The following is a 17,631-nucleotide window of genomic DNA, read 5'->3' on the forward strand; positions in this document are numbered from 1 at the left end:
CTTCCCGCCCTGGAACCCGGTTTTGGCAGAGAGGGAAGCCCAGAGTCTGAGCCCCCTTCCCTGACCCTGGCCGCACTAAGCCCCGCGCCCCCGGAGTTTGCGCTGGATGCGGAGGTGGATCCCTGACAGCTCGGGGACAGGAGATGGCCCGGTCCTCCCCCCTACGCCCGCCCCGCAATGACCCAGACGCCGCTTGGGCCTCCTCTCTGCTCCTCGCCCGCCCGGGAGCCTCAGGAGAACCCCGAGCCCTCGCCCTCCGGCCGCGGCAGCTGCGCCCTGGGGGCGGGGAGGGCGCGCGGAGGTGCCAGGGGCGGACGGGCGCTGGGGGACCCGGCCTGGCAGCGCCGCTTCAAGTTTCCACCGCCGCGCGGTTGTGCAACCGGGACGCGAGCAAGAGCCGGGGGCGCCTCGGAAAACAAGCCGAGCCCATAAACAAAGCCACGTGGCCTCGGGGCCGGGTTGGGGGGCGGGCTAAGAGCAGGCGGCTCTTCCGGCAACAAAGAGCCGCGGCCAGCGGCGGCGGATAAATACTGCAGCCGGGACAGTCGCGCGGCACTCCAGGGAGCCCGCCGCGCCGCACTCCAGGGAGCCCGCCGCGCCGTGCGACCCTCCCCAGCGCTAGCGACCCTGCCAGCGCCCAGTGCCCTGCTCCGTGCCCCCAGACCCGCAGCCCTCAGGCGCCAGTCCCTGCACCCGCCCCTGTCGCGGGCTCCAGCTCCTCGAGCATCCACTCCGGCTGGTGGGTCCCCCGAGGCCTCCAGGCCGGTCCCAGTCCTTCAGTCCGTCTGGTCGGTGGGTTGCGTCCGCTCGCAGTGCCATGCCATTCCTCGGGCAGGACTGGAGGTCCCCCGGGCAGAGCTGGGTGAAGACGGCCGACGGCTGGAAGCGCTTCCTGGATGAGAGGAGCGGCAGCTTCGTGAGCGACCTCAGCAGGTAGGGGGCCCGCCACCAACTTCCAGGCTCTCAAAACGACCTGGACTGCTCTAGGGGGGACGCCGGGCAGGTGAATGAAGGGCAAGCAGAACAGGAACCGGGTAAAGAGGGGGCCACACTGGAGGATGGGAGGGAGTTGCTTGGATTTCTGCAGAGGTCGCTAGAGCGCGGAGACGGGGGTTTGGTTTCTGTTATTGTTCAAGGTCAGCGTCTCCAGGTGGGCATGACTCCTTACAGAACACCCAGACCCTCTGAGAATCTCATGACAATCGCAGACCTTGTCCCCAGACGCTCAAACTTAGGCACAGAACTTCAGGGGTCCCCACCTTAGGGACACCGGAATGGCGCAGTTTGCGCCTGTGGCGGCGCGTGGGAGTGAGCTGAGCGCCCTTAGCCGCAGGGGTGGCGGACTCCCGGCGCCCAAGCGTGGTGGGTGCAAGGTGGTGACGGAGTTGGAGGCTGGTCCTGCTCAGAGGGCCCCCAGCCCCTTCCCACGCCAGGAAGGATGAGTAACCGGGAAGGGACAGCAGCGCTCGCGGAGCTGACTTGCCAGCGGCGGAGGGTGGGGGTGGCAGCGACGCGTTGGAGGGAAGGGAGGCGGGAGATGAAACCACGGGCTCTCTACTTCTGGGGAGACCCAGCCCTTGCACCTGTCTCCTCCGTGGCCCTTTCCGCCAGTCTTCTCTGTACAGTGAACGTGCTCCCGTTTCAAGGGGTGCCTGACTCTGTGGGAAGCCTGCCTGGCTTGGGGGAGCCTCTGGATTGGAGGTCTCACCTGTGCTCTGTCTGTCGGGTGTAAAATCCAAAGTCGGCCGAGCTCTGTGCTCGACTTGGCTCATCAGTTGGGTGATCTGGAATCTGTCATTCCCTGCCCAAGCAGTTGACGGCCAGAGGCTTGATGAGGCTGTGAAAGTGATCCTGAGGGTATTGGTGCAGCTGGGGACACCTGGGGTGCCTTTTCCTGCCGCCCTTGGTTAAAACCATTGGCCCCTGCACCCTTAAATTGACTTCAGTGGAGTGTTCTGTAACTGGGCCAGGTTCCCACTCACTGAGACTTACCAGTGGTTGTTTGGATAAAGCCTTGGCAATAAATTGCAAGAAAACTATCAAGAAAATGTGGTTATTTTGGCAGCTTTACCCCCAGAGCCGCCCATTTGTTTCTCATTTGTGATGCATCAAATTCCCTTTGTCTCCCAATGAAGAGAAAGAGATTATTTAATCCTGGGGTCTGCTAGAAGAGACGCAGCAGATTAACCTTTATGTTAGAGATGCTTGGAGGCAGTCCCAAGGGAGTTTTGGGAGCACTATAAAGAATTCTTATTTACAGAAAATCAGATAATTTATTCACAAAGAGATAAAAAGACCAACTGCTCTTGACAGACTGTATCTCTTAATGACTCAAGTTACCAATTATGCCTAAATTTTTCTCCCTCGACAAAATGGGAAGCTTCCATCCTTCCTCTGTGTTCCTAAGGAATGATGGCCTAATATTTTGAAACTTTATTTCTGTATAAAAGTTCAGAGTCTTTATTGGTAAGTACAGCAATGGTATAGCGGTGTCACAGTGGCTGACCCAAATATAATTGTAGGGTACACCTCAGTGGGGAGCAGACGACTAGGTTGAACATGAAAGGACTTGAAATGTAGAGTTATATTAATACTGGTGTCACTCTCCTTTAGAAATAAATAGGAGGCCAGGCATGTTCACTCATGCCTGTAATCCTAGCACTCTGGGAAGCCAAGGCCCATGGATCCCTTGAGCCCAGGAGTTCAAGAGCAACCTGAGCAACGTTTAGTAGAGACCCCATCTCTACTAAAAATAGAAAAACTAGCTGGGAGTAGTGGTGCACATGTAGTAGAGACCCCATCTCTATTAAAAATAGAAAAACTAGTTGGGAGTAGTGGTGCACATGTAGTAGAGACCCCATCTCTATTAAAAATAGAAAAACTAGCTGGGAGTAGTGGTGCACACCTGTAGTCCCAGCTACTCAGGAGTCTGAGGCAAGAAGATTGCTCAAGCCCAAGAGTTAGAGGTTGCTATGATGCCAGAGCACGCTACCCAGGGCAACAGAGTGAGATGCGGTCTCAAAAAAAAGGAAGGAAGGTAGGTCTCTCTCACCACAGTATGGAACACCTGAAAGTGGTTTTAACTTACCCCAGAGGTTTAGACTAGGCTGGGATCAAGTAGCTTCCTGCCCCTTTGTCCCCCTCATGAGCCTCTTTTCTTTCCTTTCATTTCACACCTGAGCTGACACTGTCACACTGATCATCACTACCACAAAGAGTACTTAATATAGTGACCACCTGTGGTCCTTTGAGCCAGAGTTTAGACATCCTTCAGTAGCCACCTAGCAGACCAGCTGGCTGTTTGCAGGATGTTCTCCCACCCCCAGTAATTGTAAACAATCCCTTCTCTACTTAGCATAAGAAGTCTGCCAACTTCTTAAAAGCAGTTGGCCCTCTGAGGTCTGGGTTGGTGATCTCAAATATCCCCACTGTTTTCAGTCTTTGTGACATTTTGCTGTGATGTCAGGTTTGGGCTGAGAGCCTGCCTACACAGGTGAAGCTGAATGCCTCACCTGTTATGAGAAAACAAAAGGCAGGCCCTTAAAGAGGGCAGGGAGGGATGGTAAGTTAAACAGAGGACTGCAGAGGCCTGATAGACTTACTTCTCTCATGCCACGTACCATTCTGTGAGCTGCCCAAACAGGAGAGAAGAATGAAAGGTACATCTGGAGGTTTTCAGTGAGGGGTTATTGTTTAATGTGGACCACGGCTTGTCTGTACACACACCTGTTCTAGACTCTGCTGCCCATTCCCTCTGTCCTTCACCAGCAGCATGTTACAAATCTCATCACAGCCACGTGCACAGGATTGAGATCATAGGAAGATTTAAGACAAACTTGACTCAGGGCCCCCTCTCAAAATGTAATTGCATAAAATAGAAGGGAAATGGCAAGTGTTAAATATGGTGGGGTAGATCAGAAATTCAAGGAAAGAGCTCAGCATGAATTGGGATGATTCACAATTACTTCAAGGAAATAGTAGTTGAGGCACCGGGCATAACAACCCCCTCCCCGTCCCACCCTCAGAATGAGTTACCTAAACTGTCTGAAACTTGGCCAGTCCCCCCCCTTAAGCCTACACTTCTATAGTCAAAAACTCCCTTGAATGTTGCTTTACTATATAGCTAAGGTTGGACCAGGAAGCAGGAAGTTTACCTTGGTGCCCTAGATAAAAATAATAGTTAAGATTTTATGAGTGCTTACTGCGTGCGAGGTACTATTCTCTGAGTTTTATACACTAGGTTGTTTGTTTCACCAGAGCATTCTGGGTACTAGACTTGGGAGTTTGGTGAGCTGGATATAAGAGGAAATTAACATAGAAATCTCATTGGCTGTAATCAAATCTCTATAAATACAATTAAGCCTCTTGGCAGGTCACTGCTTTCTTACATGGTTTTTATCCCAAATGAAATGAGAAATAAGACTCTTTTTTTTTTTCCTCATTCCCTCCTTTATTTGCTGCCAAAAATAGTCTTACTTATGATCTTATTTTGAAATCTTTCCACCTTTTCTAAAGCTGTCTTAAAGTATCGTGGTATGTGGTAGTGTGAGGCTAAGGGGGAGGAGGGGTCTCTTCTTATTCTAGGCCTGTTCTTATAAAAATCACAATTAGTAAGAAGTGACTGTAAAATAGGAACTTTATGACCATTATTGAATTTAGTGAAGAAAGCAGCTTCGGTAAGATGATTTTGCTTATTTAAAAAAATTAAAATGCTGCAATTCCTAAATGGTGGTGGTTTTTCTTATTAAAAATTTCAGTTGTAATTTTCCACTGGCTTTGTATTTCCTTGAAATGGATACAATTGAACTCTCAAAATAGCTTCTAACTGAATATATTATTGCTTAAAAGAACACATATAAATAGGCAACACAAATAAACCCCACAGACCTTTCCAGGCCCTACCTCCAATCTAAAACATAATACCAACTAAAAAGTTTAGGGTTTCTCTTTGGTTAAAACTTTTCTGCATTCTACAGTGAGAAAGCATCTTCAATTATGTAAAATTCTCCTTACACTAGCTTTTGAAATGAGTCACTTGGGCTTAAAGCAGGTTATTGTAGCTTCTGTGAGGGAAGAAAGTGCTCAGATTCCTTTGAAGAATGTTTCCAATTAGGAAAAAAAAAGATGAAATACAAATATTTAAAATTTCTAAGTGATGATCATCGCCTATGACCTAGGCTCTGAAATTTTTCTGCTGAACTTTAAATGTGCAATTGAGACTAAGACAGCTTCATGTTATGGTTCTGTATATGTGGAATTTATACTGTTGTTTGGGTGGGGTGGGGGGTGTTTAAAAATAAGCCTTCATATGGTTTTTGCACACAAAATGTTCCAGCTTTGCTTTCTGAAGCTGTTTTTAGCTTTGGTACATCATGGACCACTCAAGTGACCTCCCATTGCTTTTTCTTTTTCTCAACTTTGATTGAGATTCCTTAAGTTAGCCTTGGGGACTCAGAGTTCTGTCCTGCCTTTGTCCACCCCCCTCTTCCCACTGACTTTGGAGCAGATAATCAACTGATCGGTGATTTTGTATCCCTATAGTCATGCAAGTAGACAAATATACACTCATGTGTTACACAAGGCCTGGCCCCAAGCATTCGCCCTTGGCTTGCTTATGAAAGTGCCTCTGAAAGAGGACATATCTGCAGTACTCTATCTGAAACTGAAGATATCTTGTTTCCCAGAATGAAAAGGAGAAGGCTATTGGGTTCACTGGGAAACTTAATAAATGGTATTAAGCATGGCCTTAATAAAGAAGATTAACAAATGATTGATTATTCATCAAGTTTATCCTAATGGGTCCAGAAAAGCAACACTGAGTATATTGTTGGTGATGTCACATGTAAGCATTTTAACAAGATGCTTATTACACTAATTGAAGTACCGCTTGAGAGACAATTGTAACAAAAAAAGATACTAGCAATTGTTTCAACCCTTCTTTTCTCTTCTGCAGTTCAAACAATGCCAAGGGAATGTAGAAGTACAAGTGTGCGTCATTTTACCCGACAGATGTATGTCCCAAAAAGATACACATTAAATCCAATGTTAAGTTCAGCAGAGGAACTCAGAGCATAAGATATTGGTGATACGGCAAAAACCCTCTAATGTATGTTTTACCAGTTGGCATTATAAATTCTACCTTATATACCTCATGGGGGTGGATGGAGTTGGGGAACCTGTGTTCTCATTATATTTCCATATTTCTCCTGCATCCCTTCTATGGAAACTATTCAGATTTACTCTGAAGTTACACTGTATAGTAGAACGGTTCATCAGTCCCTCAAATAGTTAGCCTACTCAGGAAAATATGTGCCCAAGTTAAACGTGCCTATCCTTTCAAGACCTGTGAATTAAACAGGCACATTCAGACCTTATAAATGGATGTACAGGCCCTGTGAATTTATGAATTAAGAATTTAACTTGGGGTGGCATCTGCAGCTCAGTGAGTAGGGCACCGACCCCATATACCGAGGGTGGTGGGTTCAAACCCAGCCCCAGCCAAATTGCAACAACAAAAAAATAGCTGGGTATTGTAGCAGGTGCCTGTAGTCCCAGCTACTCAGGAGGCTGAGGCAAGAGAATCGCCTAAGCCCAAGGAGTTGGAGGTTGCTGTGAGCTGTAACTTCACAGCACTCTACCGAGGGTTAAGAAATGAAATTCTGTCTCAAAAAAAAAAAAAAAAAAAAGAATTTAACTTGTTTCAGTTAGGACCCAAGGTCATAGAATACTGCCTAGTATCAATTAAGGAATTACAGAAAACCTAAGCAACTGGTGCCATATGCTAAGCATCTCCTAGAAATGGAGTTTGTAGGTCAGATCTTTGTCGACGTGATCGTATTTTAAAGGGATAATAGGAGGCTAGTTAAAAGCAGCTTGGCCAATTATAGCCCAAGAAGAAGGGGAGAGGGAGGGGAGGGGAGGAGGGAGGAAAGATGGGGGGAGGGTAATTGGTGGGACCCATGGTGCATCTTACAAGGGTACATGTGAAATTTACTAGGTGTAGAATATAAATGTCTAAACACAGTAACTAAGAAAATGCCGTGAAGGCTATGTTGATCAGTTTGATGAAAATATTTCAAATTGTATATAAAACCAGCACATTGTACCCCATGATTGCATTAATGTACACAGCCATGATTTAATAAAAATAAATAAATAAATACAGCAACTTGAGTACACTTTAAATGGGTGAATTGTATGTCATATGAAGTGTATCTCCAGAAAGCTGGTTTTTAAAAGGGAAAAAGCAGCAGCTTGGGATAGATGCTTTTGCAAAATGAAGGGATTGTGTAATCACCCCTCCCCTAAGTCATGAATTCTGCTTAAAGTAATATTGTAGTACCCCACATTGCTCTTAAAGAGTACAGGGCTGTGTTATCAAATTACAATGGCAGGCACTGTTAGGGAAGTCAAAAGAAGCAGAAGCCTCCATCCCTGCCTTCCACACAGATGTGACAATATTTCATCCTCAGAGAAAGAAGTCTGTGCCTGCATAAGCTTTTTTTTTTTTTTTTTAGTGGTTATTTTATTGTTTTATATTGTTTGAGAAGCATGGATGTTTTCGTGTTTGTTTTCTCACCAGTAAGTTATTTTTGGAAACAGCTGACAATTAAAGTATAGCTGTTACATCTCATCCTCTCTTCTGTTGTTCGTAGTTACTGCAACAAGGAGGTGTACAATAAGGAGAATCTTTTCAACAGCCTGAACTATGATGTTGCAGCCAAGAAGAGAAAGAAGGACATAATGAATAGCAAAACCAAAACTCAATGTAAGAAGTTTGTTTTGAATCTAAGAAGAAAAATGTTTGAAGACAGTTATGATTGGTTCTCGGGCAGCGCGGGGGTGGGAGGGTGGTCAAACCTCCCATGTTGGACATCTGCCTTGACATTTTACTGTGTCAGTAACAGAGGTCACCAGGATCTTTGCACTCAGAAACCTGGCTGTGCATTTTACAAGTGAGATTAACGTGTTCTTTAGAGTCTTGTTTATAAGCTCTTTCTTAACTGAGGTCTTTATTTCCTGCTTGTCACTTGTAGTTGATGTAGGTAATATAGTTACTACCCAGCGATGTGGCCGGCTGAGTGAACTCCAGTGTTTGCTTATCGTTTGTACCCTGTTTGAGGCTTTAGAATAGATATTTTTTCTGTCTTTCCTTTTGTAAATGCTATTAACATTTCTAGCTGCCATATGTATTTGCAGAGAATACAAAGTTCTGTTAACAAGCATGAATTACAGATGATTTTAATTTCATTTGCACTATTTGCTTTCCTCATTTTATCTGTTCTATTTCTACTTTTTATGGCCTTATATAAGTTGTAGGTTTGGCATTTAAAATAAACTTGTACTTGGTTATTGGATTTTTTTTAATTTTGGAGTTTTAATGTGTGAAATCTTACTATGAAAGATGTGGAGAGCTTCAGACAAAGCAGGTGATAACTCCAGTATTTATATACGGCAGAAAGAAAGCATTTGTATCCTCTTAAATTGTCGGTAGAGTCTTTGGGCTTTTTGTCAAAACTTTTTCAACTTTGGGATAAACGAAATGTTTAAAATCTTGGACATGTTATAAAACTTTAAAACTGGATTTTTTTCATTCTGTAGATTTCCACCAAGAAAAATGGATCTATGTTCACAAAGGAAGCACTAAAGAGGTGAGGACCCATCCATTTATTAGTTACACTGTGCCTTTTGCCTCCCCAATAGGGGTGGGAGATATTGGGCAATGGTATCCCTTCAAGTCATGAGTGTCTTTTCAGGTGTGGGTGGTGGTGGCTAGCACCCCACTGCCTCGCCACCATCAGAATTTGAGGCTACAGGGATAGAACAAAACAAGTTACTAGGTGGGCTCCCTAGATTGTGTATGTAAAAGTGCTTTATAAAGATTAACATGCCCATCTCAACTGTATTATTACAAAGTCCTGGATTTTGCCTCAGGATGGCATTTCCCTTTTGTTCTAAGATCTGTTCAGACTTCAACTTGGTTAGGTTTTGGCCCTGGGAGGGCTAAACACCAAATGTGGCAGAAGTTTTCAGTGCCTGCCTGCTCGACGTGAGATAGGAAAAGACAAGATATTATGATAACTACATTCAGACGGCCCTTTTGTGCACACTTCTCCCTGTATAGGCATTTGCTCAGAGGCCCAGGATTTAGACAGTTTCCTGATAGAATGATAGAATTTCCATCACGGTCATGGCCCTTGGTGAACATCTATTTCCCTCTGAGATGTAAGGCCCAGTAATGTACCCAAGACTCCCCAGACACTCACAACAAAGCAGCGACTCTGGGCCAGGACTTTCTGTTCCCAACTCCATGTATGTTTATAGATTAAAGATCAAAACTTCTTTTGCTTCCTCATGAGGCCTAAAAAACACCTTTATCCATCACACTGAGTAAAGCACTAACAATGCAAGGCCAGGTGGGGACACTGTTGACGTAGGTAGATCTGATTCTCCTCCCAGGAGTATATAATAGTCACCGACTATTATCACCTTCTACACTGTGTATGTGGTACCAAGCTTGCTCCCAGTCTTTCCTGGATAAGCAACTAATGATTTTCCCAGACTGGTGTATACAGAGAGCAAGGGTCAAAATGGTACAAGTCACAAAAAAGGGTATTTAACATGATGACCTTCAGGCTGTGTTACCCATCTTGGTGGCTCACAGAATTCATGGTGCAGGAAATAAGCCAGTGGCCCCAGGTTACCTGAGATGGACGTCAAGCTTGTTGATGGAGTCCAGTTGGCTTGGTGTCATTGGACTATTCTAACTGGATTCTAACTTTGGATGACTTCTGCGTGCCAGGAGTAACTTCTGTACCTCTATTTTCACATTCAGCGTCACGGATATTGCACACTGGGGGAAGCTTTCAACAGACTGGACTTTTCTACTGCCATTCTGGATTCCAGAAGATTTAACTACGTGGTACGGGTAAGTCTCAAGTACCCAAAGGCTTTCCCAGACTCTCTCAGGTTGAATCCACACACACACACACACACAAATAATGTTTTAGGAACCTGAGAATTTGGGGTCAAGCAGAAAACAGACTCCTCAGCCTCCTTCTCCCCTGATGGTCTTCAGATTCTTAGGTGGGTCCTGTTAGAATGTGCCTGAGATTGGCCAAGACAGACAGAGGCTCCCGTGATACCGCAAGAGTTAGTGAGTCAGTCCCCTCAAGTGAAATTTCACCCCAAGCCCTGTCAGAGCCCACACCGTGGATAATGGGAACATGTTACGGGCACGCAGGCTCCACTAGCAACATTAGCAGGAGAGAATTCAGCGGGAAGCCAATCCTAATGCACATGGTGTTTTGTAAAAACCTTCACACCTCTAATGGTCCCCACTGTCCTCCCTCCTGTCCTGCTTTGGCTAACTCTGGGTGACTCCAGGACATTCTTGGTTTAGGCCACAAATCTCGAGGAGTTCAAAGCACCTCAGCATTTCTTTCCCAGGATTTTTTTTCATTCCCATATCTACCTAAAACCAAACACTGCTTGTTTAGGTCTCTTATTTTCCATCTTAACCCTTATTTGGAAAAAAAAATTATAAACTTTAGCAAAATATGAATGATGAAGGTAGTGAGGCAAGTAAGTTTAACAATGACTTCCAAGTTCATGATTCTTTTTCATTAGCTGATTGCTCCTCCCCCTCCACCAAGCTCCCGTGGTTCAGCCTGGGAGGCAGCAGCTGTTTGGATTTGGGCCTCTGCAGGGGGAGGGAGTTTCCCCCTGTGGGTGTTGGTTTGGTTTTTGTTTTCTTTTCCCTGGGTTGCCGTGTTTCTCAGCGCCCCGTGTCACTGAGTCAGATGATTGCAAAGGCTCAGCCAGAATGATGACATTTAAGCCCCCTTGAGGCTTGGATCATTCACCTGTCATCTGGGCAGATGCAGGCTTGGCCGTCCAGACTGACCTGATGAAAACCCAGGCCTGCAAGAGACAGGTTAGAAGCCATGGGCTGAGCCTGTGAGGAAGGATGTGAGCAGATATCTGTACCCTTCGGCTAAGCCCTTACCCCAGTCCAAAAAGGCTGAACCTAAGAGATCTTGGGTGAAATGCTCGTGTCATTCAGGGTGGCTCTGCCTGTTCAGGGAGGTCGCCTGGACCTGCTAGTCCCGCAAGCTAGCTTAGACAGGTTGGAAGTGGGCCCAGGAAGATATGGAAACTTCTGTTGCTAAGAATATGAATAGTTTCCATATTCTGGGTGTTGGAGAAAGACACCTCAGTCAAGACGTCTTGTTACAAACTGGTCATGAACATGGCAAGTTGTAGGTGGTTTTCCTTCCTCGCTACCGTCCTTTTCACAAGAAATAAAGCAAAGGAACAAGGCTCACAAGCGAACATCTATTCCATGCAATTATGTGTATTTTCACCTTTTAATAATCCTATAAAGTGTGGATGCTTTTCTCTCTAGCTAAACAAATGGCAGCACAACAAGGTAAAATGACTTGTGTAAAGTCACAAAGTAACAAAATTAGGATTTGAAACTTGGGCAATAGAGTTTACACTCTAAATTGCTACAGTAAAGTCTATATGAACCAAGGATTTGACCTCCCCCCTCCGATTCCAAGTGGTTTCAGCCTTTCAAAGACTTGGTTTCCCACTCTGTAAGAAGGACTGGCCTCAACTTGGCAGGATAGCTGTGGAAACTCCATGCTTTTTATAAATGGCAGTATTCTGCAGCCTAAAATCAACTGTGCAAAGTCAGATACTGATGCGTTATTATTACTCCTTACCAAAATTATTATTGATTCCCCCTAAAATGCTTCTTCAATTTAGCTGATAAAAGGGGTTTTTCTACTTAAAAACAGTAATTAGCTGGTGAATCTGGCACTTGGCTAAGATTCAGCACAGAGAACTTGTATCTAGTAGTAACTAACTGTGAAAAAGATCATGAGCACTTTCCCTTCCATAATCTCAAAATCAGAGAAAGTGCTGGATCCTTCCAAAGTCATTCAGTTCAGAAATAGTGGAAAAATCTTTCTATTTTGGAAAGAACAATCTTTTTTTCCCCTTCACTGTTAAGAGTCCTCTGTAATTTGAGAAATAACATGTTATTTTTATAAAGACCTTAAAACATTTTAATGGTAGGCAGTGTGTTTTGAGGTTTTCCTTCCTAGGAACTCAGTATACTTCTCATATATTCTTCTTATCCTTAAACCAACTCTGCAAAGTAGCTTGCCAGTGTAGTATCCCATCTTATTACTCTGACCTAATGGTGTTTTAATGCCACAATGATTGCTGGTTTCACTAAGGAGCTAAACCAATTTTAAGGGCCATTTGGGGAAAAGAAAAAGTCTGAAGCCTTTAGAGCCAAAGTACATTTTCAGAAAATTTGTTATGTTCATACTGGATGTCATGTTCCAAAAGAGAGACGTGCAGAGGTCATAAAAGACACAGCCAACACTATCTCGACATGGGATCGTTTTTATCACTCAGCATGAAAATGTCATAGAATTTTTGGCATCAGAAAATTTTTGAGTATAAATTATAAAGGTTTTTACATAACATTTGTATGTCATTTTAACCGGCCTCGAGCTACAATGCCTTGTTCCTGCTTCTTCCCCTGCTCCTGCCCAAGGACCTAACTACCATCCTAGCTGTGCATTTTAACGATGAATTAAAATCTTTAGAAGCCGTAATTTACCGTTAGGTGGAAGTTTTTTTAAAAAATAGTTCACCCTATACTTCAAGACCAGTACATTTTGGAAATTCCCTGAGGGAGCTGGGGAGGATTCCTGGGGCTGAGCCAGTCATGGGGTTGGAAGCTGGTAACCATGAGGAGGTGGGCTGACCAACCAGGGCACAGAGGGGCCAGAGGGTAAAGTAGGTCTCTTCAGAGACCGCCACCCACTCACAGCTCTAACATGAGCCTATGAATCGGCTACGGCCCAGTGGTTCTCAGCCTTAGCTGCACGGTAGAATCACCACAAAGCTTGTTAAGCTACAAAAGCCCCACCTAGGGCAGTGCCTGTGGCTCAGTGAGTAGGACACCGGCCCCATATACACGAGGTGGTAGGTTCAAACCCAGCCCTGGCAAAAAAAAAAAAAAAAAAAAAGCCCCCCTCTAGAGTTTCTGATTTAATTAGGTGAAGATGGTGCCCAGGCATTGCTACTTTTAAAATATCTGCCTGGTGATCTCAGTGAGTTTTCAAGTTTGCAAACCAGTCAGAAACTACTTTGCAGCCCAAATGTTATATTTTGCATAATGATTTTTTTTTTTTTTTTTTGGCCAGGGCTGGGTTCAAACCCACCACCTCCAGTATATGGGGCCGGCGCCCTACTCCTTGAGCCACAGGGGCCACCCGCATAATGAATTTTTAAACAAGGCACACTGAGGAATTAAATTCTAGATCCGATTTCTGGGATGTGTACTGTGTGGTCCATCAGGAATTCAGTGACAGAAAGAAGATAGCCCTCCCACATTCCAGCTCAAAGTTTAAACCTTATTTTCTGTGGTACCTTCTGCAAATTAATCACTTTGCCTCCCTAAATGATAAGACTAGGATAATCATACCAGTATCGAGGCATTTTTATGAGAGTGAAAAAATATAACAGAAAAATAAAGACAATGGGTACGAAAATGTTTGTATACATTTCAAGATGCAGTGTAACTTCTTTTTCAGGGAGGAAATAGGATTTAAGCCTATGTAACCATTTCTTCTGGGTGATTAAGACCTGAAGTCTCCATTTGTAGGTCAGATACAGTTAGGACAAGACTTGCCTACTTGCAATAGGAGTTCTGATGCGCTTAGAATGATTGTACATTTTACAATCTTTATATTCTCCCCCATCAAGGCTTAATGGTAGAAAAAAAAACAATATTTACCTAAACAACTACCTCTGTTCCCTAGTGATTCACTTAAGAAAACTGATATATTGGGATTAAATGGAACTAAGATTCAAAACTAAGGGGTACCAATAAAAAGTATGGCTTAAACGGGGCATAGAACCAACAGTTATTACATCTCTGTTATTGCTGAATACAGTGTAATATAGAGCTGGAACTTGAATTTGGACTTGTGCTACTCCAAAACCTATATTATTTTCATGAGCCCCCCTCACTAGCCAGTGAAGGAAACAGGTGAAACAGGTATGACTGGTCTACAGCAGGGGTCAGCACACTACCTGCCCTCAGCCTACTGCCTTTTTTTGCATGGACCATAAGCTAAGCATGACTGGGTACATGTTCCAGCATCATATTTCATGACACATGAAAATTATGTGCAACTCAGATTTCAGTGTCCATAAATAAAGTGTCATTGGAACACAGCTACTCTCATTCATTGGATATTGTCTATGGCTGTTCTTGTGCTAAACAGCAGAGTTGGGTTCAGAGTTGAGCAGCAGAGACATTGTGGCCTGCAAGCCTAAAATATTTCCTATGTAGCTCTGTACCAAAGAATATTGCTGCCATACAGCCAAATTGGTGATTTGAGAAGTTTGCTTTAAAAGAAATTACCTGTTCTGACACCATGATACAAAATTTGAAAAGTACCAAGATGTAGGTGGTAGAGCCAGGTGAGCTATGATATTTCAGAAGGTGGGATCACTGTGGGCAGAATATTCAAGAAAGACTTCAAGGAGAAAGTAGGGCTTGAACTGGTCTTGAGTTAAAGTAGAATTCAGGGGGACGGGGTCAAGGCAGGCAGCTGTGAGTCTGTTGAGAGATCAGTGAGCAGAACACTGACAAAGGCAGCAGAGCAAGCTGTAGCATATAGAATCAGCTAAGGGTGTTGCCATAAGCTAGTTATAATGACCTTGGACGACCTTGGATGAGTCTCACTCGCCTATCTATAAAGTGGAAGTGATTACAGCACCCTGCTCAGTGCTGTGACGAGCACTAAATGAGATAAGCGGTGTCCGGTGCATTAATCACGTGTGGTAAGAAGTCCATAAACGGTGATGATTGCTCATTTAGATACATAGTATGGCTAGAAAAGGAGAGTGGACAGACTCGGGAAGAGGCTTTGTCCATGAGGCTATTCAGTGCAACATTATCTAGCAAGCAGCAGGGAGCCACTGGACAAAAACAAGGAATGAAGCACCTTGGCAAAGCAGTATTTTAGAAAGTCACGATTTCTAACAGCTTCTAACACTCCCAAATGCCATCAACCATCATGTTATAATCTATCACTATAACCAGTGTTGTCACAGTCACTTGGAAACCACTTAAGACCTGACACACACACCCCCACCCCCCCCACCCCCCACCTGTCGGGTGATTTGCTTTACCCCTTTGAGCACAGTCAGGCTGTTAGAGTAGGCAGGTATTACAAACCCATTCTAGAGCTGAGGAAGCAGAGGCCAGGGAACTGAATGACATGCAGAGGGTCAGCTAGCCAAGAAGGGATGTGGAGAAAGGGCAGGACCTCAGCCTGGTTCTCTGACTCACGGCTCAGCGCTCTCTCCCTTCCCCTGCCTTGCTGAGAGGACAAACGTAGAATAGTGCCTGCCCTCTCCCATCATCGCTGAAATATCTGCTACATGCACAGACGTCCACATTCTCTAACAAGAGAGGGCCTTCAGGCCAGGATGACTTTTGTCTGGTCCCTCCCAGCTCTCTCTAAGGCCTAAGAATGAGACTAACTCTATGGTAATTTTAGCTGCCATCCTCAGCCCAAGGTCATGGAGAACTTGAGCACCGGTTTTCTGACTGGAATAAGCTGACCCATATGTGCTACTGGATTAGGAAGGACCAACAAAAGCTTGCACCCCCATCTCTTTGTCTCTCTGCAGCAAAGAACATCACAACCTTAACCAATGCACATTCTTATTTTTTTCTCCATTACCACTCTAAGTCCATTTGAATATTTCCAGCAAGTTACTGCATTCCTACCTCCCCTGAAAGCATTTTCCAAAAGCATGTTTTAGTTTAAGTTGACTGGCGGTTTGGCAAATGAAAGGCTGAAATATGGCATGATGATTCAAGTTTAAACCTAGTGCCTTAAATTAAGGGTTATGCTGTTGCCAAGCCCCGGGTGGGTAGTGACATGCATGAGCAGCCTGGCCCCTTCACAGAGGCTCCTCTGCCACAGTGACCTTGAATTAATTTGGGGCTATACACTCAGTAGCCTTCCTCCGACAGAGGGTGGCCTTGGCCACCTGGGTCTTAAAACGGGTGGTATCTGGGATGTTGGGAGGGAAGCCAGCTGCCACCACACCAACAAAGTCATCAAACCAGACCTTGAGGGCACAACGTACATCCTTCCTGGGCATGCTGATTAGGCTGCTGGAGATTTACAGGAGAAAGGCTGAGTCTCTGAATTCCTGGCTCTGTCAGTCATCAGAAGCATTCAGGCAGGCAGATCCTGCTGTGTCCAGGTACCCACAGAAGTGAGGATGCTCACAGATGAGGGACGTGGCCCCAGAAATGGGGGGTGGGGCAAATGCAGAAACAGGGCTGCCTGAAGAAGTAGGAGGTGTCCACACAACCACAGAAGTAATGAGCTGATTGCAGAAGCATGATAGAGGAAGGCAAAGAAGGCAGAGCATGGACTCCCAGTGGTAAAAAATAATTTAGGCACGCACACTCGACTTATGTGTGTTCATAATTCATTTGTAAATCATATGCCTATAAAAGGTACTAACAACGGTGGTGTCTACCCCAGAGTATTGCTGTGAGAATTACACTGAATTAATTAAACATGTAAAATGCTGTAGAACAGTGCCTGGTACATGGTGAGCACTCGATGAGTAGAGTAGTTATTCCTGTTACTATTAAGTATCATCTTTACTTTTTTTTCTTTTGAGACAGAGTCTCACTTTGTCACTCTTGGTAGAGTACCGTAGCATCATAGCTCACAGCAACTTCAAACTCTTGGGCTCAAGAGATTGTCTTGTAGCTAGGACTGCAGGACCTGTCAAAATGCCAGCTATTTTTTTTAGAGACAGGGTCTCTCTCTTGCTCAGGCTGGTCTCAAACTCCTGAGCTCAGGCAATCCACTTGCCTCAGCCTCCCAGAGTGCTGGGATTATAGGCATGAGCCACCGTGCCCCACTAATCATCATCTTTAGGGACTTCATTATAGGCACTGGAAAACATACAAAAATAGGCCAGGCATAGTGCCTCATGCCTGTATTCCCAGAACTTTGGGAGGCCAAGACACAAGGATAATTTGAGGCCAAGAGTTCGAGACCAGCCTGGGCAACATAGTGAGATGCCATCTCTTAAAATTTTTTTTTAATTGTTGGGGAATCATTGAGAGTACAAGGAGCCAGGTTACACTGTTCACATTTGCTGGAAAGTCCCTCTAATAATAGTGTCCCATCCCCAAGAGGGTCACACACTGTGACCCCATACCCCCCTTTCTCCTTTCCTCTCTCTGCTTCCCCATTCCCCACCCCCCACCATGTACTATCATAAATTGTCCTCATATCAGAATTGAGTACATTGGATACTTGCTTCTCCATTCTTGTGATGCTTTACTAAGAAGAATGTATTTCAGCTCCATCCAAATTACTACATAAGATGTAAAGTCACCATCTTTTTAGTGGCTGAATAGTATTCCATGGTATACATATACCACAGCTTAGTAATCCATTCCTAGGTTGGTGGGCATTTAGGCTGTTTACACAATTTGGCAATTGTAAATGGAGCTACAATAAACAGTAGTCTAGTGCAAATGTCCTTATGATA

General features: G+C 44.8%; 1 protein-coding gene across 1 annotated transcript in view; it reads left to right on the forward strand.

Moving 5' to 3' along the window:
* Positions 1 to 582: 582 nt before the first annotated feature.
* FBXO32 (F-box protein 32) overlaps positions 583 to 17,631 on the forward strand; it is a 32,065-nt gene continuing 15,016 nt past the window's right edge. Inside the window, exons 1-4 of the mRNA XM_003782362.3 lie at positions 583 to 933; positions 7,656 to 7,768; positions 8,602 to 8,651; positions 9,836 to 9,928. Coding sequence (XP_003782410.1) covers positions 818 to 933; positions 7,656 to 7,768; positions 8,602 to 8,651; positions 9,836 to 9,928 — 372 coding nt within the window. The 5' untranslated portion in view covers positions 583 to 817. The remainder of the gene's footprint in view (positions 934 to 7,655; positions 7,769 to 8,601; positions 8,652 to 9,835; positions 9,929 to 17,631) is intronic.

Source organism: Otolemur garnettii, unplaced genomic scaffold (assembly GCF_000181295.1).
Source record: "Otolemur garnettii isolate 467f Iridium unplaced genomic scaffold, OtoGar3 scaffold00004, whole genome shotgun sequence".
Taxonomy (NCBI): Eukaryota; Metazoa; Chordata; class Mammalia; order Primates; family Galagidae; genus Otolemur; species Otolemur garnettii.